The sequence below is a fragment of the Emiliania huxleyi genome, assembly GCF_000372725.1.
Source record: "Emiliania huxleyi CCMP1516 unplaced genomic scaffold EMIHUscaffold_395, whole genome shotgun sequence".
NCBI classification, from domain to species: Eukaryota; Haptophyta; order Isochrysidales; family Noelaerhabdaceae; genus Emiliania; species Emiliania huxleyi.
In genome coordinates this window covers 53,048-77,834 of record NW_005199006.1, presented here as the reverse complement: position 1 = coordinate 77,834, position 24,787 = coordinate 53,048, and the positions used below count along the sequence as shown (strand labels likewise).

The 24,787-nt window shown below is 66.3% G+C and overlaps 9 protein-coding genes across 9 annotated transcripts in view; 4 read left to right on the top strand and 5 right to left on the bottom strand.

The window, feature by feature from the left end:
* Nucleotides 1–772: 772 nt before the first annotated feature.
* EMIHUDRAFT_243681 (hypothetical protein) lies at nucleotides 773–1,990 on the bottom strand (the record flags this gene model as incomplete). Its single annotated transcript, XM_005771000.1, has 1 exon — nucleotides 773–1,990. The coding sequence occupies one exon, from the start codon at nucleotides 1,988–1,990 to the stop codon at nucleotides 773–775; it is 1,218 nt and encodes a 405-aa protein (XP_005771057.1).
* A 675-nt stretch (nucleotides 1,991–2,665) lies between these two features.
* Nucleotides 2,666–2,989, bottom strand: EMIHUDRAFT_243680 (hypothetical protein; the record flags this gene model as incomplete). Its single annotated transcript, XM_005770999.1, has 1 exon — nucleotides 2,666–2,989. The coding sequence occupies one exon, from the start codon at nucleotides 2,987–2,989 to the stop codon at nucleotides 2,666–2,668; it is 324 nt and encodes a 107-aa protein (XP_005771056.1).
* A 6,986-nt stretch (nucleotides 2,990–9,975) lies between these two features.
* Nucleotides 9,976–10,646, top strand: EMIHUDRAFT_369815 (hypothetical protein). The gene has a single exon (XM_005770998.1). It carries the CDS (start codon nucleotides 10,001–10,003, stop codon nucleotides 10,508–10,510), a length of 510 nt encoding a protein of 169 aa, XP_005771055.1. The 5' UTR covers nucleotides 9,976–10,000; the 3' UTR covers nucleotides 10,511–10,646.
* A 126-nt stretch (nucleotides 10,647–10,772) lies between these two features.
* Nucleotides 10,773–11,918, top strand: EMIHUDRAFT_243677 (hypothetical protein; the record flags this gene model as incomplete). Its single annotated transcript, XM_005770997.1, has 1 exon — nucleotides 10,773–11,918. One exon carries the CDS (start codon nucleotides 10,773–10,775, stop codon nucleotides 11,916–11,918), a length of 1,146 nt encoding a protein of 381 aa, XP_005771054.1.
* A 517-nt stretch (nucleotides 11,919–12,435) lies between these two features.
* On the bottom strand, nucleotides 12,436–15,174 carry EMIHUDRAFT_243676 (hypothetical protein; the record flags this gene model as incomplete). Its single annotated transcript, XM_005770996.1, has 4 exons — nucleotides 12,436–12,807; nucleotides 12,886–13,332; nucleotides 13,414–14,444; nucleotides 14,592–15,174. 4 exons carry the CDS (start codon nucleotides 15,172–15,174, stop codon nucleotides 12,436–12,438), a joined length of 2,433 nt encoding a protein of 810 aa, XP_005771053.1.
* A 768-nt stretch (nucleotides 15,175–15,942) lies between these two features.
* Nucleotides 15,943–17,160, bottom strand: EMIHUDRAFT_243674 (hypothetical protein; the record flags this gene model as incomplete). The annotated part of the gene is made up of 1 exon (XM_005770995.1): nucleotides 15,943–17,160. The coding sequence occupies one exon, from the start codon at nucleotides 17,158–17,160 to the stop codon at nucleotides 15,943–15,945; it is 1,218 nt and encodes a 405-aa protein (XP_005771052.1).
* Nucleotides 17,161–19,624: 2,464 nt separating this feature from the next.
* On the top strand, nucleotides 19,625–21,022 carry EMIHUDRAFT_118369 (hypothetical protein; the record flags this gene model as incomplete). The annotated part of the gene is made up of 1 exon (XM_005770994.1): nucleotides 19,625–21,022. The coding sequence occupies one exon, from the start codon at nucleotides 19,625–19,627 to the stop codon at nucleotides 21,020–21,022; it is 1,398 nt and encodes a 465-aa protein (XP_005771051.1).
* Nucleotides 21,023–21,872: 850 nt separating this feature from the next.
* On the top strand, nucleotides 21,873–23,333 carry EMIHUDRAFT_243671 (hypothetical protein; the record flags this gene model as incomplete). Its single annotated transcript, XM_005770993.1, has 1 exon — nucleotides 21,873–23,333. The coding sequence occupies one exon, from the start codon at nucleotides 21,873–21,875 to the stop codon at nucleotides 23,331–23,333; it is 1,461 nt and encodes a 486-aa protein (XP_005771050.1).
* A 354-nt stretch (nucleotides 23,334–23,687) lies between these two features.
* EMIHUDRAFT_445108 (hypothetical protein) overlaps nucleotides 23,688–24,787 on the bottom strand; it is a 2,692-nt gene continuing 1,592 nt past the window's right edge. Inside the window, exons 6-7 of the mRNA XM_005770992.1 lie at nucleotides 24,250–24,654; nucleotides 23,688–24,125 (exon numbers count right to left, since the gene is read on the bottom strand). Of these exons, the coding sequence (XP_005771049.1) occupies nucleotides 23,886–24,125; nucleotides 24,250–24,654 (645 nt within the window). The 3' untranslated portion in view covers nucleotides 23,688–23,885. The remainder of the gene's footprint in view (nucleotides 24,126–24,249; nucleotides 24,655–24,787) is intronic.

The following is a 24,787-nucleotide window of genomic DNA, read 5'->3' as shown; positions in this document are numbered from 1 at the left end:
CCATGGGTGCTGCTCGCGTAGTGTCACGTGTCAGGATGAATGCAAAAAGGGTGCAAATCCTGCACACTGCACACATCGACTACATCCACAGCAAGTCGCCATGCCGCCCTCGGGAGAGTGCCCTCAGCCACGCGTCCGCAAGGTGTACGTCCGCGCGCACAAGCGCAAGGTCGCCGCCACGAAGAACCCCCTCGACGAGCCGGTCGTGCCGCCGCTGACGCGCCGCCAAGCCCGAGACCTCCCGGCCCACATGGTGACCAAGTACAAGGAGGATGCGCTCAAGCGCCTGATGGCCCTCTCGCCAGAGAGCGAGCATGGGACACTTCACAAATTCTTCTCGCGCATGCCGAAGCCGAGCCCGGCTCCCGTCAACGGCGTAGTTGCCGCTGCGTCGTCCTCGACCGCTCCGGTCAACGCCGGCGGCAAGAAACGGGCGCGTGTTACCGCGCCGCCCGTCACGCCGGAGGGACTGACGCCGTCGCGCCGCAACGGCGTGAATGCGGCGATCCTCTGCTTTTCGCCCTTTGCCTAGGCGGGCCGGCTCGTCGCGCAGGCTGTGTCTGCTGAGGCTGTGCCCACACGACCCGACCCCGCTCCCGGCTGTTTATTTTGTGCGAGACTGTTAGCGCGGCGAGTGGGGGAGGGGGGCTGTGTCGGCCTAGCCGGGTGTCATTTGACAATTACAGATTTCATACACCCTCAAAACATGGCACCAACCAGAAAAGAGATCGACAATCGGCCTCGCCCGTCACTCGCGCGTCACTCTCTGCGCTCACGGCTGCAGCAGAAGCTGCTCGAGCTCGGCGCGCACCCACGCGCACGTCGCTCGCTCACTAGGCAGGGCGTGCGTACACGCGCTGACCACACCTGCAAGCCGGCTTTCATCGGGCACACACGGGCGGGTGAAGCCGTTCGCGACGATTGCGTCGAGCTCGTGTCGGAGGCGCGAGTCGCACTTGCCTGGCGCGTCGCCCGTGGCGAAGTGGTACGGGTCGCAGACGCCCGACGGCGCCTCGAGCGCAGCCAGGACACACCCTAGCGACCAGGCGTCGGTGCCACGCGAAAGCGGCACGACTGCAAAGTCGCGGGCCACCCGCACCTGCTCGGGCGCCCGCCAACCCGGCGTGCCTGAGTGCGAGAGCTGCGCCCCAACGGCTAGTCGCCTCGCCTGCCCAAAGTCACACAGCTTAGCGACAAGCCCCTCAGAGCGCGCCGACAGCAGCACGTTCGATGGCTTGAGGTCAAGGTGCACGATGGGGGGAGATCGCGTGTGCAGGTACGACATTGCTCTTGCAATCTGCACGCCGAGGGAGCGGCTCTCGCCCCTCTGATCCCCGATCAACAAATCTCCCAGAGTCCCTGCGTCGGCATAGTCGAGAGCGAGGAACGGCGTCTCGCGCGGGGCGCATGCAAAGCCCATCACATAGATGATGTTCTCATGGTGTAGTGCTGCCGCGATCTGACACTCGGAGGCGAAGGCGCTGCTCGCGCGCAGCGGCTGCTTCACCGCGAGACGACCACCGTAGTGGCGGCCAAGCCTAACGGTGCCTTGGCCGCCCTTGCCGAGGCGACCCTGGCTGCTGCCAAAGGCGATGTCGCGCAGGGCGAGGCCGCCGTACCGGCTCGCGGTCGGCGCCAAAGGCGGGATCGGAGCGACGAGGCGAGGAGCAATTGTAGGTGGAAGAGCGGCGAGGGGCGGCGGAAGTGCCAAGCTCGGCTGCCTCGCGACGAGCAGGTGGCCCCTGCCGTGCTGGCCGAGGGCCCGTGGCCGAGGGACGATAGACGGAATCGGGACGGGAACGAGAGCCGCAGGAGCAGCGTTAGGCACCGCGAGGGCGGCGGCCTCCGCTCTCGTTTTCTTGAGTCTGCGTCTGTACTCGACCTTCTCGGCCCTGCGGTCACGGCCCCGATCGCCCCTATCATCCGGATTGGCGCGTCTATACACGGCCTCAGCGCGTGCCTGCGCCGCGGATCGCTCCCTTTTCGGCATGTCGTTGCATGTCCAGAACCCAGTGTCGAGAGCGAAGGCGCGAGTGGTGACACGCCCGCAACCTTTGAGCACCTTCGTCCCCCACCAGACATAAATCGTCCCCCACCAGACATCGAAGTCAAATGTCAAAGACACCTCTAGGGACTGGCAAAGTGGGCTGCCACACTCACAAAGATGCAGAAAAAGGGGACACCGGCGTGACGTGGCCTCTCGACGGGTTTGTTGAATGAAGCAGAACTTGGTTCGGCGCACGAGGCACGAGCGAGCACGCACACACGAAATAAAGGTTAAGCGGGAGGATTGAATTCGTATCTCAGGGCAACCTTTTAGTGTACTAGTATCTAGACCGTATAGTGACCGGCGCGCAGCGCCGAAGAAAATTTTGGCAGAAATCGCTTACAGAAATCGGCTGCTGGCTCGCCCGATTTCCCTCGCCGAAACAGAAATCGGCTGCTGGATGCCGACGCCCCGATTTCTATCGCCACGCCTCGCACTGTAAGGATACATAAACGCGGCCACGTGTCGTCTCTCGTCTGTAGAGGTGTAGGCTGTAGCGAGCTCAAAGGGTGAAGCTGTATATAGCGCGATGCCGATGCGGGGAGGGTCGAGGTTGAATTATGCCGCTTGGATCCATCTCACAGAGTCCAGAGATCGAGACGTCGAGGGAGGCGGTTTTTAGGACTGCGCCTTTGCCATCATCTCCTCGCTGATGTCCGCCAGCTCCTGCGGGCTGTAGAATCTTGAGTCATATGTTTTCTTCATCCCCGTGATGAACTCTATGCGCGAGACCTTCAAATCGCCCACGGCGTTCGGCACGTCCAGCCAATCAAAGTCTGCCCCTGTCAAACCGAGCTTGGCCTTGGCTTCAGTGCAGTCGAGTTCGCCATCACCACTCGAGGCTGCATCGGCGGCGTCGAATATGCTGCCCCACATCTCGTCCTCCGCCTTCTTCTTCTCCCCAAACGTACCCTGTGCGTCGTTGGAGGAGCCACATCCCATGACGTGAGGGCCCGCGCGACCAGGACGCACGCTATATCGGTGCGACGTATACTTCGAGCCCTCCCCACACTTCCCAACCCGTCTTTTCTTTCTTCCAGCGCTCGCTCTCACATTACATGAATGTTCTTGCTGAATTTCTCTTTGCCGCTGTCGACCACGAGCTGTCGTCGTTGTAGATGGACTTGCAAACGAGGCGGCAACATATCGGCGACCCGTGCTCGCGAAATGCGCCTTGCCGATCCGCACCTATATCTGGCTCTTGGGTGGCGCGTCCAACACTTCACAACGGATCTGGTTTCCAGCTGTATGGTTCCTCTCCGCACGAGGGTGTCCGCTCGCGGCCAGCTGCCTCGGAACGAAGCGGGAGTCGCACTCCGCGGGACTATGAAGCATCCGCTTTCTCCGTGGGCACCAGTAAGTAGTATGCCCAGCGCCAACGCGCACCCTTCGTAACACGCAAGGAAGACGCCTTTAAAAACCCGACTCGCATCCGGCGCACTTCACCAACACGACGCCAGCCACTGCAGCTGCGGCCTCAGGCCTCAGCGGCACTGAGGTCCATTGGTGGCCAGAGAGCGAATAGAAACAAGATGACACGACGCGACCCACGGTGAACGAATCTTCGGAGAGGATGGGGCAGTCATCACTGCCGCGCTCACTGGGTTCGAGAGATTGTGCGAGAGATTGTGGGAGAGAGCTTGCGTCGGAGTCGTTCCTCCGCTCCCACCTGTCGAGTGCAAGCTGCAGTTCCTTGGAGTCGAGGTACATTAACAGTACGCGCCTCAACCTGCCCCTGCGCCTGAGCTTTGTCGTGGCCTTTTATAAGCTGTGGCGTTCTCGGGTCGTGGAGACCGAGGTGCCGAACTGAGAGGCACTACTGGAGGCTTCCTCCGGCCACCGCTCGACTACCCACGCGCATGGCCGGTCCTGTGGCTTGCCTGGACTCGCTCAGAAGCCTCGATTCGCGCACACCTTTGCTCTCTGGCTCCCGCGAGTGCGTTTAGGCCACACAAGCAGGCGACACCGAGCACCCGCAACGCATCTCGCTGGGGCGCAACCTATCGACCCGACTGATTGGCAGCATCAAAGCCGACCCCATGACGGTCCTTCAGCCCCACGAGGTAGGCAGTTGCGCCCTGATCTCGGTCCAAGACGGCCAACGCCGTGTCCGGCACCTGCTGGCTGCTTCACGGGGATGCCCCCCCCGGACACATGCTGCAGCCCCGAGTGGATGTATTGGTCGTTTTGGGGTCCCCCAAGACTACTCTAGTAGGGGCCGGGTGCTTGAGCGTCGGCGGTACACCTGTGCAGATGTTGCACGGGTGAAATGGCTCCTCGTACAGGGTAGGAGGCAGGTGGTGGGCTTGAGTGTCGTCAGTGCTTGCAGCCGCGAGTGCAGCACCGTTTGCGACTCCCATGGATGCAATTGGGTGGGGCACGGTGCTGGGGGGCGGTCCGGTGCGCCACAACAGCCTCCCCGGCTGACCCCCATCCAGTTCGGCACCTCCATCCCGACCGTGGAACCCCAACTTCAACCGGTCATATCTCGGGCGGACTGGCACCTCAGGAGCTCATCCTGGGCGGTTTGGGGAAGTCTTGGGGGTGTACTCGAAGGTGATAAAAAGAGTTTTGCACGAGATTAGTGCTCCACGCACCGTCGGGTGCGTGGTGGCAAAGTCGGGCTTGGTCTTCAACCAGCCAGGGACGTTCTCGCAGTGGGGGGAATACTGGCACTCCACCCATTTGCCGGCCCTCGTCCTGTGTTCGAACTGCCCCGTGCTGCTGTTTAGGACGCAGCTGCTGCACCACTTGACACCGCCGCCTTGCGGCTTGCTCTTCGGCCCGCCGCCCGTTGGCGGCCCGCCGTCTCCCTGGAAGATGAACGTGGCGCCCGTGATTGCCAGCATGTCCTCTGGCGTCGGCGCCAGCTCGATCAGGGCCGTGGCCTCGGGTGAGCCGACGTTGATGATGTAAGAGACGGGCACGGGAGCTGCGGCCTGGTACTTGGCGACGAGGATCACGCACTCGCTGATGACATACCACTTGCCCTCGGTCTCGAATCGCTTCAGCAGCCGGATTCCCTCGCTCTTGAGAGAGACTGGCAAGAAGTTCACGAGCAGCTTCGTGGTCAACTCGCCGGTGAGCGGTCTCTCCAGATTCGGCAAAACGTTCTCCATAACGGCGTTCGCCTTCTCCTCGAACTGTTCACCTGAGCATCCGTCGGGCAGGTGGTACTTCTTGGCCACGGTGAGCGCGCCCTCGTACGCCTCCTGCAAGTGATCGGGCATCGTCGGGGGATACAGTCGTCCAATGATCATTTTCCACGCACGGGCTCCGTCCATCTGGTTTGGCTGCGGCATCTTGTCGTAGAAGGTCCGGTCGCAGATGACCTCGAGATGCCGAGCAAAGGCCGGCGCGGTCTTGAGCACGAACTGGTGAAGCACCCAGAAGCATTTGGTGCTTGCCCCGAAGAAGGCACGGTACCGCGCTTCGACATTCTGTTTGTTTTTGATCTCCGTTTGGATCCGGCGGTCGTCTGACAGCCTCGAGTAGTCGTCGACCCGGACAACCGGGTACTGCGAGAGGGTGTGGCCCGCCCACTTGTTGTCCAGGGCAGGGCCGTGGCCCTCTTTGTCCAGAAGGGAGCGCGTTTGCTCAATCCATTTCTGTGCAAGGTGAGGTGCCGTCGCGGTTCCGTGCGGGAACAGCATCGGTTTCGACGATGCGTCGTCGCGTGTTGGGCTCAAATTGTGCGCTGGCGGGCTGGCCCCGGTGGCCGCCGCAACCATAGTGCTCCACGCACCGTCGGGTGCGTGGGCGGTAAGGAGGAGCCGCGCGGCGCGCGCGGCCCTTGGTGACTGACAAAAGTTGTTCAGGAATAGACTACAACACTTCGGCGACCGTCGGCGCGCCGATACGCCCGAAATAGCGATGCAATCGCGATAGCTCCCAAATAGCAAATATATCCGCGCTCTCGGCGCGTATAGCCGCGCGCCGCGTAATCACGTAAAAGCAATCGAGTTGCTTTTACGTGACGTAATATCTCGGAGTTGGAAAGTGTGAATGCGCACCCGCGCATTCGGTCATGGAGAGGCACGCCCCTCGCTGGGCGTCACACTAGAGATCTTAACCGGGGGGCAGCCGGAGCACCGTGAAAACAGCGCGCCACAGCTTATCCTCTCGGGCGCGGGCGGGCGCGGGCATCTCTCTCTCGTGTATGGACCGTCTGCTCGCCGCCGTCGAGGCGTTGCGCGAGGCGTGCCCACCAGATCCGAAGTCCGCTGCCTCGGAAAGTCGCGACACCACCGTCGGCGCTGCACTCCAGCTCGCCGCGGCGCTGCGAGAGGCGCCACCGTTGCTGCCACTGCAGCTCGACGTGCTCCTGCGCCAAACGACGCACCTGCTCGTTACTGTGCGGGGTTGGGATGAGTCCGGAACTACCGAGGCTGCGCTAGCCGCGGCACTCTGCTGCGTGCGGCGGCTGCTCCGCCTGCGCCTGCAAGGTGGTGACGAACTGGGCCAGCGCAGCTGCCTCGGGGCTCATCTCGCGAGCAGGCAGGCTCGGCCGGTAACGTGCGAGCTGCTCTCGACGCTGCTCGTCGCCGCGTCCGAGCAGCGTGCGGCGCACCTGCGAGCGGCGTGCGTGCGAGCCGTCTGGAGCCTGCTGCTGCTGCCTCTCGCCCCGGACCTGGTCGCGTTTGCGCTTCCGGGCACCGCGACGCAGCTCGTCGAGATCGGGGCCCGCTCGGTGAGCTCTCACGCGCCGACGTGCCTCGCCGCACTCGGGGCGGTGCGCACGCTCCTCCTGGCGGCGCTTGGTGCGCGCGGCAAGACCGCCGAGCGCCTCTCGCTCCTCGGCCCCGGCGCCGCAGCCTCACCGGCCGACGGGAGGCGCGCGCTCGCCAGCATGGCGGCGCGGCATCGCCCCGCCCCGCAGCAGGGCGAGGCGGCCGCGCCGTCAGTCCCGTCCGCCGCCACGGCCGCCCCGTTCTCCACCGACCCGACTGACCCGGTGCGTGTGCTCGACACTCTTCCATGACACTTCCTTGACACTTCCATGCCACTTCCATGCCACTTCCATGCCACTTCCATCACTCTGACCTGTGATTGACTCGCGGCTCGCCGCTCAGGACATGTCTCGAGACATGTCCATGACTTGACTCGCAGGCGTGGCTTGCCGAGAGCGGCTCGCGGCTCGCGGCCCGGCTGCTCCTCCTCGGCCGCGCGTGCTCCGGCGGCAGGAACCGAGGGTGCTTGCTGCTCGCCGCTTCCAGGACACGTCCTAGACATGTCCGAGACATGTCTCACAGGAGCCCGAGGGTGCGGATGCGGCTCGCCGCGCTGCTCGATGCGCTGGCGCGCGAGGCCGAGCCGCTCGCCCTCGCTCCGTGCGTCCCTCCCCTCGCCGCGCTCCTGACTGGCTGATGTGACTGGCTGAGGACTACTGCAGACGAGTCAACTCATCAGGTGCGTCCCTGCCCTCGTCGAGCTGCTCGCCGGCCTCGCCCGCGACGACCTGCCGCCCGTGGCGGCGGTGGCGCGCGCCTCCCTCTCCTCCCTCGCGGCGCGCGGCCTCCTCCCCGCCAGCCCCTCGAGGGGGGGAGCACCCGCCGAGCTGGGCATGGAGCTGCAGCATGCCGGCCCGGCTGTAGGTGCGCCTGCCGCCCGGCGGCGGGATGGCGCACGTCCTCTCCGCTTCCTTCGAGGGCCAGCTCGGCCGGCTGCCGCAGGTCACGAGTCATGCGTCTTGAATGAGTGATGAATGAGCTGTTGATGAGAGCCGGCTCGGCTGCCGCAGGTCGCCCGCGCGGCTGCCGAGCCTCCCAAGGCGCTCGCGCTCCGCCTGCTCACCTCGCAGCTCGAGCTGCTCGCCGGCGGGCCCGCGGCTGCGGAGGGCGGCGTGGGCGAGCTCGCCGTCACCTCGCAGCTCGGCGCGTCGCGCCTCGGCCACATCTGCTGCGTCCTCCTCCCGGTGCTCCGCTTCGCCCCGCGCGCCGTCGCCATCGAGCAGCGCAAAGGGCGGCACGCCACCCGCCTCGCCTCGGCCGCCTCGGCGTCGGCGCGCCTCTCGCAGCTGCAGACGCCCTCGTCGCTGCTGCACCCGTTTGCCGACTTGCGGGACGCGCCGACCGTCCGAGCGATGGCCGAGCTGTGTGAGACGCTCGGCCGCGCCGCGCCGCTCGAGCACCTCGTTCACACTCTGCTGCCCGTCGCCGCCGCGCCGCGCTCCGGCGGCGGCGAGCGCGCGTCGCGCCGGGAGGCTCTCTGGCTGCTCGGGCGGTGCGTGGTCGGGGTGACGAGTGGGCTGAGGCCGGGCTGGCGCGAGGGCGGCGAGGCGCAAGTCGGTCCCCCTTGTGGCGGGGAGGAGGGAGGGGAGGAGGGAGGGGAGGAGGGAGGGGAGGAGGGGGGGGCGAGCAGCGGTGCTCACGCCGGGCTCGCCGCTCGGGCAGAGGCGCTGCTGGCGCCTAGCGAGCGGGCGGGCGGCAGGGCGCTCCAAGCGAGCGACAGCGACGTCGAGCCCGAGCTGCTCACGCTCGAGGATGCCCTCGGGCAGGATGCCCTCGGGCAGGATGCCCTCGGGCAGGCCACCTTCGGGCGGGCCGGCTGTGGAGGCGAGGCGCTCTCCGGCGAAAACGGGAGGGCAGAGCCGGAGCCGCGCGCCGCAGGGGCGGCGGAGGCGCGTGCGGCAGCGCTCGAGGTTCTCCTTCCCGCAGCGACGGAGGTGGCGCAGCCGCCTCTTGTGAGCGGACGGGCGTTCCACCGTAGGAGAGCCTCCTGCTGGTGGTGACTGAGGTGCTGGCGGCGGCCGGCGAGGAGCGCGGCGACGAGTCGCTGCCGTTGCTCGAGCAGCACGCGCGCCTGCAAGAGCGCGAGCTCGCGCTTGACCTCGTCGGCCATTGCTGCGTCCTGCTCGGCGCGTTGGGGCGCGGCGGCGAGGAGTCGGGGGCGGCGGGCGGCTCCGACGCGCTGCAAGTGGGCTTGCGCCTCTCTCTGCTCTCTGTCCTCGAGCAGCTGGGCGATTCTGCCGCCCTCGTCGCGGAGGCTGCGGAGCGCGCGCTCTGCCGCATGAGCCTCGCCCAGGGGAGGGGGGAGGGCGCGACGGTGGCGGCGCTGATCGAGGCCAACGGCGACTTCCTGCTCGAGGCGCTCTCGCGCCGGCTGCGGCACCAGCCGTCTGGCCGCTCGCGCGTGCCGCTCGTGATGGAGGCGCTGCTGAGCTACGCGGGCGCGACGACGCTGCCGCTGCTCGCCGATGTCGTCGGAGAGCTAATCGACCTCGCCGACGAGGCTGTCGGCGCGGCGGACGGCGAGAGCAGGGCGGCGCCGGCGCTGCTACCGTGCGCGCGGGCAATGTGCGCGCTCGTGCTGGCCGCCAGGGATTGCCAGGCGGCGGACGAGACGGCGGCCAGCGGCGAGGGTGCGGCGGCGCCGGAGGGTGCGGCGGTGGCCGCGGCCGGTGTCAGCTCCGCCGTCGGGGCGGCCGAGTCGGTGGGCGGCCTGGCGGTACCGGGCAGCGGCGAGGGCGAGGGCGACGAGGCTGGCAACGAGCTCGCCGCGATGTTCGACTCCTTTTGGAGCGAGGTCGCGCCCGCCGAGGCACGGGGAGGCGAGCCCGGCGGCGGCGAGGAGGCGGCGGCAGAGGGCGAGGGCCCGGAGGGGCAAGAGGAGGCGGCGGCACGCCGTGAGGCGGAGGTGCGCGAGGAGGAGGAGGAGGAGGAGCGGCGCAACAAGCCGCCCATGGCGCCGGCGCTCGCGCTGCGGGTGGTGCAAAAGGTGGAGATGCTCCTGCTCTGCTCGCCCCCGAGCGTCGCCCACGTCCTGCTCGACGCGCTCGCCGCCGCCATCCCGCTGCTGCAGCCGTGGCCACGTGCGCTGCTGCCGGCGCTGCACAAGCTCTGGGCGCCGCTCATCTCCCTCTTCGACTCGCCCGAGCTCGCCCTCGCCGCGGCCGCAATGGGCGTGCTCCGCACCGCGGCACACCTCCTGCGCGGCGAGCTCTCCGTCTCCTCGATGGCCGCCGCCTTCCCGCCGGTGCTGCGCGTGGTCGCGGCGCACGGCGCGGCGCCGCCCCTCACACAGCTTCGCCCAGCCGGCGGGCAGGCGGCCGCCGAGCCGCGCTCGCGCCCGCAGGACGCGCTCCTCGCGGCGCTCGGCGTCCTCCGCGCGCTCTGCCGCGTGCCGCGCGCTGCGACGGCAAGGGTCGTCGTCGTGATGACCGCCATCGAGCCGCTGCTCTCGAGCCGGCAGCCGGAGCGCGTCCGCACGGAGGCGGCTGCCCTCGCCGCGGACTTGGCCGGCCTGCAGCGCGACGCCCTCTGGCTCTTTTGCGCCCGCGCCACAGCGCCAGCCGATTTGGGGCGGTCGGCGCCGAACGGCCTGCCATGGCTCTCGCTGCCGCCAGAGGCTGCCCCGCCTTTGCCTGGGCCGCGTCACGAGTTTGCCCAAGCCGCAAAAGAGCTCCTTCGGCACATCGAGGGCGAAGACGTGCGGGCGAGGAGGCGGGCCATGTGCTGCTGTTAGGGCCCTGGCCCATATCACACGGCGCGCCGAACAGAAATTACTGCCGCGCCCCAAACCCCGTGTCGCTTGGACGGAGGGGTGATCGGCATCGGGCTACGTGTGGACAGCATGTTTAGATTACCATAGGGGTCTATGCAATATACTACTCAGCAAGAAGAGATCAGACCGTAGAAAAGGGGCCAAATAAAGAAACACACCGTCCGTCGTTCCTCCCCCTAGCTTGCCGCCATTGCCCAGCTGCCATTGCCACCCAGCCGTGCCGATGTCCTGCCCGGCTCGCGTCCGCATCGTCTCGTGGAACCTATGGCTGATACCGTTTGGCGGCCCGTGGTGCCTCGGCCGCGTGCAGGCCATCGAGCGGTGCCTGTGCAGGCACGTAGGCTCAATGTTGGCCGATCCTGGCGTGGAGGACTGCCTGGTCATCGCCGCACTGCAGGAGGCGTGGGCGTGGCGCGCTGGACCGCTATATCCACTCGTCTGGCTCGAGGCGGCGCTGCAGAAGAGGCTTCTGAGTTCGCTCTTTCGTGGCGATCGCGAGCCGTTGGCGCTGCGTGCGATCTTTGCACTCAGCCGTGTCGTCCAGCTCGCTGGCGCTCTCGTCACCTCCGTCTGCGCGCCGCCGCTCTTGCGCGCCGTCCTCTGGAGTCCCAAGCCCGTCCTCGCTGCGTCCCTGCGCCGCGCCGGGCTGCCTCACGCCACAGCGGCGGGGGAGGCCTCCTTCCGCCACGCCGGCTGGCCGCGAGAGAGCAATCGGTCGGCGAGCGCGCCGTGCCTGCTGGACTGCGGGCTCCTGCTCTGCACGAGCCGGCCGCCCGACGAGACCGGCTTCGAGCCGTTCGACTGGCGTGGTAACGCCGAGTGCGTCGCCCACAAGGGGATGGAGTGGGTGCGGTTTGGCGGCCTCGCGGTCCTCACGACGCACATGACCTTCGAGTACGCGGACGGCGGCGTGCAGCGAGGCGCGCAACAATTGCAGCTCGCGCGGCTCGCGGCGAGGCTGCTGGACGAGGGCGCGGAGCAGCTGCTCCTCGTCGGTGACCTGAACAGCGCACTCCCGCATCAGACCCTGCCCGGTCGGAGGAACGGCCCGCGCCCGAGCTGCGCCACGCCTCCGTCGATCTACGAGAAGGCGTGGCTCGGCTCCCACGCGAGTCTCGACCGGCTGCACGAGGCCTTCGAGGCGGTGGACGCGGACCTCGAGCTGCGTCGCATGGACACGGGCGAGGAGCCGACCTGCGAGGATGGCACCGTCGACCATGTCCTCTGCTGTGCCCGCCGCTCGCGGCCGCCTGGAGGCGTCGCGTATCGCGCGGCCACCAGCTCGACGGTGGTGGACCCGAGGGCGGAGGTCTCCGACCACGCGCTGGTTCGGTGCGAGCTCGAGTGGCGAGGAGGCAGTGGAACATGAGAGAACTCGTCGGGATACGGCTCGTTTTCCTCATGTACACTATACACCGACGGGCGTGTGGGTGTCCCCGTCTCTCGAGGTGTATCAATGTAAATAGAGAACAGATATCGTTTAGTGTCGGCACCATGTGGGTATCACTAGGAGGGTAAAAGAGACACCATATTATTCATATTGCGGCCCGCTTCCAGAGGTCAACACTACAGTGCGTGCTCTTGCCTTAGAAATCGGTGTTTAGAAATTGGCTGCTGGAAATTTGGCTGATTTCCCTGGCCGAAATAGAAATCGGCTGCTGGCACGAGGCCGGCCCGATTTCTCTGATCTGCCGCGCCGCAGGCGCGAAGAAAATTTTAGAAATCATACGACTTTTTAGAGAGAGGTCGTTCTTTCACTTTCTTCTCAGTCTACAGTCATGGTGAAACGCAATTTTCACCCTCTCTATAGTGTGAACAGTGTGAGTCTTGGGCCCGGGGTTGTGTCTTTGCGTGAACAGTGACGCAACACGTCAAGTCCCTCATGCTCAGCTCTCTGGCGCCGGCTCCAGCAGGAGCCACCACTCGCTCGCGCCATAGTTGTCGGCGGCTAGCTTGCACGCGACACGGCCCGCGAGGTGCTTGGTGCCCGTCTCTTTCTGGGAGTACATGACGATGTGCGTCGCGTCAGGCTGACGCCACGAGGAGCCCACGCCGAAGTGCTGCACGGTGCCAACGTACCAGCCGGTGGCGCCGTCGAGGAGGTGCGCGGCGAGGATCTTGCGCCGGCACAGCGCGCGCTGCTCGTCGTCGTTCGCCAGCGGCGGGCACGTCGCCGCATAGACGTAGCCCTTCGGGGGCATTGCCGGAGCCTCGCCGCATGCCTGCATGCGCACGGCGGTGTCGTCCTCGTCCTCGTCCTCTGAGTCCTCCATGCCGTCCTCCGCCTCCTCCTCGCCCTCCTCCTCGCCCTCCTCCTCGCCCGCCGCCTCGTCGACATCGGCGAGCTCCGCCTCGTCCTCGTCCGCCTCGCTCTCCCCGCCGTCCGATCCGCCGTCCTCGTCCTTGAAGGTGTAGTCCGTCACCCCCTGCACGCAGATGTGCTCGTCGCCGGAGCCGTCGACAGTCATGAGCAGGCCGAGGCTGCGCGCCGACTTCTCGAAGTCATACGTGGCGCAGAGCGTCTCCCACGCTCGGCCCGCGATCTGCGTGATGAGCGAACGCTTCTGCCACGCCTTGAGGCCACCCTCCTTGGGGCCCTTGGTCCAGCGCTCGAGGTGGCCCGGCTGCTCGAGCCACGTGTCCATCTCGTCGCCCATCAGGTTCTTGAGGCGGACGCCGATGCCGCCGTCGATGAGCATCAGCTCGCCCGTCGAGCCAGTCGGCAGCAGGTGGCGGTCGCAGTGGGCGCGGCGCTGCAGGTTGCGCAGGTGCTCGGGCGTCGTCTGGCCGGAGAGGTTGTCGAAGATGGCGACGCTCCGCTCGCCCGCGGCGCGCCCGGCCGCCGTCGCCTCGCGCATCTCCACGTCCGCGAAGTCCTCGCAGAGCTGGTCGTCAGCCCACGCCTTCGGCTGGAAGCGCACCTGCACGTCGGAGTGGCGCGCATCTCGCTCATTCTGCGAGATCTGCTTGCCCTGGCCGCGAAAGATCACGCACAGCTTGGGCTGCCCGTGCCGCGGCATCGAGGCGTCGCCGTTGCTCGCGCGCGCGACGATCTGCAGCGTGCAGAAGCGCTTGCCGTCGTCAGCCTTCGCCCCCGCCAGCCAGACGCGCTTGGCGCCCGTGTCGTCGTAGGTGCGCCCATCGCCCGCTCGGAGGTTGCACGGCACCTGGTCGACGCTCAGCCGGTTGCGCGGCAACCAGCGTCCCCACTTTGGGTCGAGCTTCTCCTGCAGGCCGCCACGGAGGCGGCGACGGAGGCGCGCGTGCCAGCGCTTGATCTTCGGCAGCCGCACGAGGACGGACTCGGCGCGGCTGTTCGACTTGCGCCGGAGCGACATGCCGAAGCGCCGCGCGAACGACCGCAGCCACCACTTGGACGCCTTGAAGCCGTCGGCCACGTCGGCGCCGGCGAACTCGCGCACGAGGCGCTTCATGGAGACGCGAAGCCATTGGCCGGTCACGCGCTCGCCACGCGTCCGCTTGTCGCGGTAGCGCTTGTGCAGCTCCACCTCGACCGCAGCGAAAGGCGGCGCGCGGCCGCGATGGAGGGTCGTCCGCCGTGCGCCGCGCGACTGGAACGTCGCCATCGTGCCGGTGCGGTGCTTCTGCTTACGGCTGACGCGGTTCTCGTGCTGCAGCGCCATGTGCAGCTCGTCCTCCTTGCCGCCCCACTTGGACACGAGGGAGGGGTGTACGCCCTTGTGAATCTCCGACGTCTCGATGCCGGCGCCACGCCAGCCACTCGGCGCCTTCTCCCAGCGCTTCTCGAGGCTCTGCAACCTGCGCAGCGTGCGCACCACCTCGAGCTTAAAGTAGAGCGAGTGTTTCATGCCCTTCTTCTCGCCCTGGCGGAGCCCACTCTGCTTGATGCCGCCATCCGCGCGCAGCTTTGGTGCTTTCGCGGGTGGCTGCTCGTCGTCGCTGCTGTTAGCGGCTTCGGCGGCAGCCTCGGTGACGGCGGTGGCGGGCTGGGTGGTGGTGGCAGCGGAGGCGGCAGCCTCTGCGGCGGCGGCGACTTCGGCGGCCGTCTCGGCCGCGCGACCGCTGCAGAACTTTTCGTGCGCAACGCGCGCAGGCCCGTGCAAGAATGTCTGCCCACAGCCCTTGGCGCACGACGTGAACTTCTCGGGCGCCTTGCCCACAGCCTGCAGCTGCTCGGGCGTGAGCGAGGTAACGGATCTGATCTGACGGCCTATGCCCGGCAGCGTCGCGTACGTAGTCCTGGTGCCACCAGCAAAGAACGCGCCGATCGACTTCTGCTGCAGCGTGCTATGCTTGCCGCCGCCGGCCTTCGCCTTCACCGTCCTCGGGGTGACAGCAGCGGCGGCGCTGCTCGAGGAGGAGGTTGCAGCTGTCGCGTCCATCGCGCCGCCGATGTTCTGAGGCTCTGATAGGCTGCCCGAGTCGACATGCGTCGCCAGCGCGGCGACCAGAGCTGGCGGTGCTGCTTCCTCCTCCTTCAGCTTGTGTGCGACGGTGTCGGTGAACGACGAGAGGAGTGACCGCAGTGCGGACGAGTCGTACGCCCCGAGCTCCTCGAGGACCGACACGACCTTTGCGGCGTTGCAGCGCTCGCGAAGGCTCGGGTGTGCAGCCAGCAGCACAGTGTTGACCAGCGCCTCCATGGGTGCTGCTCGCGTAGTGTCACGTGTCAGGATGAATGCAAAAAGGGTGCAAATCCTGCACACTGCACACATCGACTACATCCACAGCAAGTCGCCATGCCGCCCTCGGGAGAGTGCCCTCAGCCACGCGTCCGCAAGGTGTACGTCCGCGCGCACAAGCGCAAGGTCGCCGCCACGAAGAACCCCCTCGACGAGCCGGTCGTGCCGCCGCTGACGCGCCGCCAAGCCCGAGACCTCCCGGCCCACATGGTGACCAAGTACAAGGAGGATGCGCTCAAGCGCCTGATGGCCCTCTCGCCAGAGAGCGAGCATGGGACACTTCACAAATTCTTCTCGCGCATGCCGAAGCCGAGCCCGGCTCCCGTCAACGGCGTAGTTGCCGCTGCGTCGTCCTCGACCGCTCCGGTCAACGCCGGCGGCAAGAAACGGGCGCGTGTTACCGCGCCGCCCGTCACGCCGGAGGGACTGACGCCGTCGCGCCGCAACGGCGTGAATGCGGCGATCCTCTGCTTTTCGCCCTTTGCCTAGGCGGGCCGGCTCGTCGCGCAGGCTGTGTCTGCTGAGGCTGTGCCCACACGACCCGACCCCGCTCCCGGCTGTTTATTTTGTGCGAGACTGTTAGCGCGGCGAGTGGGGGAGGGGGGCTGTGTCGGCCTAGCCGGGTGTCATTTGACAATTACAGATTTCATACACCCTCAAAACATGGCACCAACCAGAAAAGAGATCGACAATCGGCCTCGCCCGTCACTCGCGCGTCACTCTCTGCGCTCACGGCTGCAGCAGAAGCTGCTCGAGCTCGGCGCGCACCCACGCGCACGTCGCTCGCTCACTAGGCAGGGCGTGCGTACACGCGCTGACCACACCTGCAAGCCGGCTTTCATCGGGCACACACGGGCGGGTGAAGCCGTTCGCGACGATTGCGTCGAGCTCGTGTCGGAGGCGCGAGTCGCACTTGCCTGGCGCGTCGCCCGTGGCGAAGTGGTACGGGTCGCAGACGCCCGACGGCGCCTCGAGCGCAGCCAGGACACACCCTAGCGACCAGGCGTCGGTGCCACGCGAAAGCGGCACGACTGCAAAGTCGCGGGCCACCCGCACCTGCTCGGGCGCCCGCCAACCCGGCGTGCCTGAGTGCGAGAGCTGCGCCCCAACGGCTAGTCGCCTCGCCTGCCCAAAGTCACACAGCTTAGCGACAAGCCCCTCAGAGCGCGCCGACAGCAGCACGTTCGATGGCTTGAGGTCAAGGTGCACGATGGGGGGAGATCGCGTGTGCAGGTACGACATTGCTCTTGCAATCTGCACGCCGAGGGAGCGGCTCTCGCCCCTCTGATCCCCGATCAACAAATCTCCCAGAGTCCCTGCGTCGGCATAGTCGAGAGCGAGGAACGGCGTCTCGCGCGGGGCGCATGCAAAGCCCATCACATAGATGATGTTCTCATGGTGTAGTGCTGCCGCGATCTGACACTCGGAGGCGAAGGCGCTGCTCGCGCGCAGCGGCTGCTTCACCGCGAGACGACCACCGTAGTGGCGGCCAAGCCTAACGGTGCCTTGGCCGCCCTTGCCGAGGCGACCCTGGCTGCTGCCAAAGGCGATGTCGCGCAGGGCGAGGCCGCCGTACCGGCTCGCGGTCGGCGCCAAAGGCGGGATCGGAGCGACGAGGCGAGGAGCAATTGTAGGTGGAAGAGCGGCGAGGGGCGGCGGAAGTGCCAAGCTCGGCTGCCTCGCGACGAGCAGGTGGCCCCTGCCGTGCTGGCCGAGGGCCCGTGGCCGAGGGACGATAGACGGAATCGGGACGGGAACGAGAGCCGCAGGAGCAGCGTTAGGCACCGCGAGGGCGGCGGCCTCCGCTCTCGTTTTCTTGAGTCTGCGTCTGTACTCGACCTTCTCGGCCCTGCGGTCACGGCCCCGATCGCCCCTATCATCCGGATTGGCGCGTCTATACACGGCCTCAGCGCGTGCCTGCGCCGCGGATCGCTCCCTTTTCGGCATGTCGTTGCATGTCCAGAACCCAGTGTCGAGAGCGAAGGCGCGAGTGGTGACACGCCCGCAACCTTTGAGCACCTTCGTCCCCCACCAGACATAAATCGTCCCCCACCAGACATCGAAGTCAAATGTCAAAGACACCTCTAGGGACTGGCAAAGTGGGCTGCCACACTCACAAAGATGCAGAAAAAGGGGACACCGGCGTGACGTGGCCTCTCGACGGGTTTGTTGAATGAAGCAGAACTTGGTTCGGCGCACGAGGCACGAGCGAGCACGCACACACGAAATAAAGGTTAAGCGGGAGGATTGAATTCGTATCTCAGGGCAACCTTTTAGTGTACTAGTATCTAGACCGTATAGTGACCGGCGCGCAGCGCCGAAGAAAATTTTGGCAGAAATCGCTTACAGAAATCGGCTGCTGGCTCGCCCGATTTCCCTCGCCGAAACAGAAATCGGCTGCTGGATGCCGACGCCCCGATTTCTATCGCCACGCCTCGCACTGTAAGTTCCTGTCCTGCTTTTTTTTTCCACAAAGACGAAAGAGAGAGGTCTCTACGCACCACCCCAAGAGAGTAGGCTGTGGGCTAGGATGGCTGTCAGCGCTCTCCGGCTCGGCGGGCTTTGATGGCATAATCAAGCCACTCCATCCCACGGAAGTGCCTTTACTCGTAAAAAAAAGGCGTCAAAACTCAAATGCGGCGCGCCTGGCGGTGGCGTCGAAACACTAAAGAGGCGACATGAATTTTTACATTTAGATTTTACCGTTCCCCTCACATCACACATGACAACACCTTTGAGCGGGGTGTGAACAGCCATTCCGCTCTACATTCCGCGTGGTTGAAGTTTGAAGCGGTCGCAACCACTTGGTTGCGAGAGAGAGGGAGAGAGAGAGAGAGAGAGAGAGAGAGAGAGAGAGAGAGAGAGAGAGAGAGAGAGAGAGAGAGAGAGAGAGAGAGAGAGAGAGAGAGAGAGAGAGAGAGAGAGAGAGAGAGAGATTTAGCAATATCGAGAGGTTACAGGTGGGGTAATAAGATCCGACCGTTGACGAGAGATCGGCTGGAGCTGCGGGACAATACCAAACGACTCTGACAATGGTTTTTGTTTTCTTGTGGTTGATTGTTGAGACCTCTCTCAACCCGCTGGTTGACAGTTGAGGCAAATCGGCCTCAACCACCGCGATATGGGCCGAATGAAGTACCGCGGGGGCCCGACCAGACAACGATAAAATCAAATGAGTGTGGGGGACAACGAAAAGCTTGTGTGTGTGTAGAGGCCCGGGGTTGTGCTTTTGTGTAGAGGCCGCAGGAGCGAATTCTCTTTCCCGTGTGGTGTACCTGTGTTAGTGTCAGTCCCCGCGCAGTGTGGTGAGAGGGAGTTTTGGAGCAGCACTTGGAGTGCAGTCAGTCATTTAACCTCACTCACACCCAGGGCCGGGGAGCTATGAAGCGCACCCAGCGGGCCAGATGATCGGCATCGGGCTGCGGGCTAGAGAGCCCTCAGCCCTGACCCTGGGGGGTGCGCGTTCGCAGGGAAAAGGGGCCATAAAGTAAACAAACACGCGTCTCCGAGGGTTGGCCCGGCGTACGCCGGGTTTCCCCTTAACTAACTGCAGGACGCCCCCTCTACTCGGACGTCGGAGCTAATGGACACGACTGGGGCTACTGTGTACACCACTCACCTACCACTGACAGACACTTGCTTACTTAGACCCTCGTCTCGGCGTTCACCGCCCGTCTTCCCGGCGCTCCGGTTCTCCTCTCTTAATTCTCGCTACAAGTCTTGTCGGACAATTCTCTTTCCCGCGTGCCTAGTGTTGAGAGAGAGATTTTTATTAACCAAACTCTCTCTAGTGTTGTGCGAGGGAGTTTGGTGGTAAAGTTCCTGTGTGGCTAAATTCTCTTTCCCGAGGGAGCTGAAAGAAAGAAAGAAAGAAATCCCAAAACAGGGTTCCGGCTCCTAGCCAGATAGGGGGTCTGTCCCCACTGGCTGGCCCCTGTGCAATAGGTAGGTAGGTAGGACCGGTTTTGACCGCCCCAGAGGCCCCCTACCTATTTAGCTATTTTTGCGCAGCGGCGCGGACGTCCGACGACCGTAGTCTTCCGTAGCCCGCAGCGCGAACTCGCGGAGCCTAGCGCAGCGCGAACTCGCCGTCTGAGCCTATTGCAGCGCGAACTCGCCGTCTGAGCCTAGCGCAGCGCGAACTCGCTCCTGTTCATAGCTGCGCAACCCTAGCCTAGCTCCATTTTCCTCTTTTTCGCTTCGCTGCGCGCGTGGGGATATCCATAGGTAGATAGGTACGGCGTTTTGGCGCGACTCAGTGGATCAGACCCCCTATCTGGCTACTCGAGTAGGAGCCGGAACCCACAGGGAAGAAGTCGTCGCTTCGTGGCTCCCGTGGTGTGCCTGTGTTAGTGCCAGTGCGCGCCAGTCCCGCCCAGTGTCTCCGCGCGCAAGAGGCCGTCTCCAGCTCATGCCCCAGACCAAGCGCAAGCCTCTTTGCGTCGACCTGTACGGCCAGCTGCGGGCGCTAGGCGAGCTGCCGACCGCGGTGCACACCGACGCGCGGACGCTCGTCACAGCGCTCGCACGCGAGGCCTCTGGCCGCGGCCGGCCCATCACGCTGTCTGAGGATCGCTTAGACGCGGTGGACGCAGCGTTGCGCGCCGCCGGCGCTTTCGATGGCGTCGGAGCGCTCCGCACAGCGGTGGCGGGCTGGCGGCGGCAGACCCGCATGAAGGCCGACGCTGACGGCATCAATGCTTATTATGATGCGGAGCGCTCGGACGCCTACACGGCGCGTCTTGCAGGGCCGCAGGCCGCGCTGGCAGGCCGCTGCCTCGAGCTGGCCGGCCTACCGGACGGCGGCCGCGGCTCGCTGCTGCTCGACGTGGGGTGCGGCTCGTGCCTCTCCTCCGCGCCCCTCGCGGCTGCGGGCTCTGTGCCGGTCGGGCTCGACCTGGCGCGCGAGATGCTGCTGGTCGCGCGGCGGAGCGGCGCCGAGGTCGTGCACGCCGACATGTCGCGGCCCCTCCCGTTCCGAAGCGGCGTCTTCGACGGCGCCGTCTCGGTCTCCGCCGCGCAGTTCCTGTGCGAGGATGCCGCGGGCGAGGCTGCGCCGGAGCGAGCCCGGCGCTGCCTCTCTGAGACGAGGCGCGTGGTGGGCGGCCGCGGCGGCGCCGCGGTGTTCCAGTTCCACCCGCCTCCCGAGGCAGCCCAGGCGGCCGCGTCGCTGCTCCTCGCCGCCGCTCGCCACGCGGGCCTCGCCGCAGCCCTCGCCGTCGACCAGACACACCACACTGCAGCGGTCCGGTGGTACCTGTACGCGGCCGAGCCGCCCGCCGCCGCGCCGCACGCTTCCGCGCCGCCGCCGCCGGGCGGGTGCTACGCGTGCGCGCCGGGCGCGGGCTCGGAGGGAGGCGCTTGCTGCGTGCTCAGGCTCGCGCGGTGGGCAGAGAGGCACGGGCTGCCTGCGCCGCAGCCGGCGGAGGAGCACGTCGCTTTCTTGGAGCGGGAGCACGCGCGGTACGCGCACAAGCTGCTCCGCGCGTGGAGGCGGCTGAGCGACGCGAGCCATGGGCGGGCGGCGAGCCCAACAGCGGCCCAACAGCAGCCCGGCGCGCTCGCCGCGCTGCCACCGCTCAGCGCGGATGAGCGGGAGTGTGCCGAGCGGCTGTGGCGCGTCGTGGGCGGCGCGCTGCCTCGGGCGGAGGACCTCAAGGCGCCGCCGCTCTTGGAGCGTGTCATCGATGCGCTGCACGGCACTGCCGCGAGCGAACCCCCAGCCGTGTCCACCCAAGGCGCTGAGATGCCGCGAGTCGGCCCGAATATCATACGTGTGTGTTCCGGGTCGACTAAGGCGTGTCGGTGACACTGTTCCCGGGCATTCACACTATATTCCTGAGATAATTGGGGGCGATTATATCCATAAGGGATTTCATCCTCGCGCCCACCTCACACTGGTGTGTTCATTGGGGGGGGCATAACAAACACGGTACAGGATCGAGGTGTGCACGCTGCAGAAGCAGTGCCGTCCCCCCTCTCCCCGACATGCCGCGGGACCGCTAATCGATTAGACACTCGAGAAGGGGGCAAAAAAAACTTTCCTACTTTCTTGTCTGTCTCGTCGGTGTCCGTGTCGTCGCAATAACCATTTGCATTTAGCGACATAACACATCGTAGGATCCAGCTCCTCCGGGCCCCCGCGCACGCGCTATGCTCGTCGCTGTCTGTGGCTTCGGCGTCGGACGGGTATGGCGTATTGCTGCCCCTTGGCCTTGCGTGAGCTTCGCCGCGCCGCTTTGCGTGTGCATGTGTGCATGTGCATGTTGTCCGAGTCTCCCGAGCCGCCGAGGCTGCCCTATAGAGGCGGCCCCACCCAGCCAGTGGTGACGTGACACGAGACACGTACGTGTCTCTTGACACTGGCGACCGTGGTAGACGTTTGAGGGACAGTACCATTGTAGACCTTCCAATGTCCCGAGGAATGAAAGGGAGAGAGACAGATGCACAGTCCATCGACGCAGCGCGGAGGAGAGTTCAAAGCTTGGGTACCACACTGAGCACAGCAACCAAAAGCGCCCGTCGGGGACGCGTCGAGTCGTTCGCACGCGCCGCGCGGCAGCAGGTTGCCGCCGCCGCGGGCCGCGAAGTCGATGGTGCCTTCCAGGAATTCGGCAGCCTCACCACCTGCGCCACCTATACTCGGGCCGCGTTTCTTCATGTACGAGGGGCCCGAGTTCATTCCGAATGCCACAGCGATCCGTGCAATCTCACAGTCGCTCGCCCGGCACTCGGACCTGAACGGCAGGATGATGTGGTTCGCCGAGCTGTTTGTCTACTGGGAGCTCCGCAGTCATCCGCAGCGCACGCACGACCCGTCAGCCGCGTCGCTCTTCGTGGTCCCGGCGCTGCCGCACGTTGACCCGGGCTCAGTGGACCGTGTGGCGGCGGCGCTCGCGCTTGAGCCCGCCTGGTTGCGGCGTCGTGGCGCCGACCACCTGGTCGCGTGCACGCACTGGCAGTGCGCGGGACTGCTCGGCAAGCTCTTCTGGATGGTGGCACTGCGTGGTCTCACCGTCAGCCTCGAGCGCAACGTCAAGTGGCTCGACCCACGCGTGCCGCACTGGATACACAACCAGACGGAGAGGGCGCCCTTCGACCCGGCCGTCGACCGAGGCCTCTGCCTGGACCGCGTCATCGTGGTGCCGTACCCGCCACACGCGGGCCTAATGCGGCCGTGCGGCAGCGCGCCTGCCTACAGGCCGTGGCACCAGCGCAGAGTCAACGTCTCCTTTTTCGGAACCATCCGGCAGCGCGAGGGGCTCAACGACTCCTCCGGCGGGGTCCGCGCCGCCCTCGGCAGGCTGGCACGCGCACCGCGCGCTGTCACCGGTGGAGAGGAGCTTGAGCGCCGCGGTGTTCACGTGCGCCTCTCGTCAGTGCGCGAGTTCGACCAGTCGCGGCGCTGCGGGCCCGAGCTCGCGAAGCGGTGCCGCCGGGTGGAAGTGCGCCGGTATGCCCACGAGATGCGGGACTCGATCTTCTGCCTCCACTTGAGGGGCGACACCTCGACCTCTCGTCGTCTGTACGACTCAGTCGCCGCTGGCTGCATCCCGATCATAGTCAGCGACCTGCTTGGCCCGAACTTGCCCTTCGTCTTTGCCGCGGAAGAGCCGCCGATGCGGCCGCCCCGCGTGTCGTACGAGCTGTGGTCGATCCGCATCCGCGAGTCCGACTTCGTGGCGGACCCGCTTGCGGCGATCGACGCCGTCCTCTCGCGATTCTTGCGCCCGCGTGCGGACGACGTGCCGCTCGTCGCCAAGATGCAAGCGGCGATGCGGCGCGACGCCTCGAAGGTTGTCTTTTGCCACGGATCGCATGGCACGCACGGGGACGCCGGGTGGCACGGGCGGAGGCTAGCGGACCTGCTCTTGGGCGAGGCGTTCGCTCGGCTGCGCGACACTTGCGGAAGCAGCCAGTGCTCAGGGAGGCTCGGCAGCGCCGCGTATGGCGACGAGCGGATCCGCAACGCTGAGCACCGATTCGAGTACGGCGACTGCCTTGGCCAGCCAACTGTCGCGTCCCGCTGGGCAGGGCTTGGCCCAAGGACAGGCGGCGGGGGGATGCGTCGTATGAGCGTAAGCGAGCACTCACTGGACAAGGTGCTTTCCATACTGTAGTGTACATACCCGCAGTTGAGCCACAAAGTACATCGAGAGGACCGGATAGGCGCCACATGCTCATGCACACACATACACGTATAGAGAACGTACACGTGTGTGTGCATATAGTGTGTTTTGTGTGTGCACACTGTGCGGACAGGCCTCAGACGGCGCCGTTCTCCGTTGACCGTTGCGCGTTAGGTCAAAGAACCCCCCCTGCACAGGACCGCCATTGTGGGGGGACCTCGCTCGGCTCTCTCCGCGTCTCCCATGGCGTCTCCGCACACTCGTCCGGTCGAGTGGTCCGGTCGTGTCTCCCGGCATAGGCCAGCTTCTCCTCTTCCGTCTTCGTTTTAGCGCGCTGAGCGGAGTTAGATTTTACGCCCCGCACATCCTTTCCTACGAGTAGCACTAGACAAGGTGTTTATTTTTACCGCTCGTGCGGCTGCGGGAGCGGGCGGGGGACATGGACTGGCGACTGCCGCATAGGGTGAGAGCTGCAGTCTCCCCAACCGCAACCGCAACTCATCTCTATACACTCGAACGCGCGGCGCGCCCCCCGGTTGTGCCTCACACCAGCGTGCCCTCGGCCCCTCCCGACTCGTCGCTGGAGCTCTCTCCGAACATCTCGCCCGCCTCCGCCTGCCGCAACTCCTCCTCATCGTCCATCGCCGCCAGCTCAGCCGGCAGCGCCTGCGACATCGGTCGCGTCCCTAGCGGCCGCGACTCCTCCTCGCCCGCCTCGTTCCGCGCCGCCTCAATCAGCGCGTCGTCATCGATCGGCGGCGGAGGCGGGCCGGCCCGCAGCAGCTGCGGAGGAGAGGCATGGCATGCATTCGGTGCGGCAGAGGGAGGCGGCCGGGGGTGCGTCGGGAGGGGGGGGAGGGGCTGGGTGCGCGGGAGGGGCGGGAGGGGCGGGAGGGGCGAGGCGCGCCTGCCGCAGCTCGTCCGTCAGCGCGCGCTTCCTCGCGAGCTCAAAGACGAGCGCGCGGCAGACGGCGTCTGGCCAGCGCGAGGCTGGCGGGCCGCCAATGGCCGCGCGCGCCCAGCCTCCTTGAGTGAGCCTGGTGCAGACCGGCTCGAGGCACAGCTCCGCCAGGCGCGGGATGGGGAGGGGCCGCTGGTGCAGCGAGCCGCGGGGCTGTGCGCCGGCGCCGCCCGAGCCGCCGACGTGCCGGCCGAAGAAAGGGTGGTCGAGGAGGGCGCCGTGCCGCGCAGCCGCCGGCTCGTCGAGGCTCGCGCCGCCGCCGAGCCGCTGGTCGGGGCTGGAGGCGAGGAGGTTGTCGACAAGGTCGGCGGCGTCGGGCGGCATCCCCTCGGGCATGTGGAAGAGGCGAGCCTGTGTGGGGGGGGGGGGGGGGGGGGTTATAGGTCGGCGCCTCGGCCGAGGCTGGTGACAAGCGCGGGGGTGGGAACCCCCGGGTGGGGCCCACAACCTCGCCGTGGTGAGGAGGGAGCGCGTTCTCTCCCGC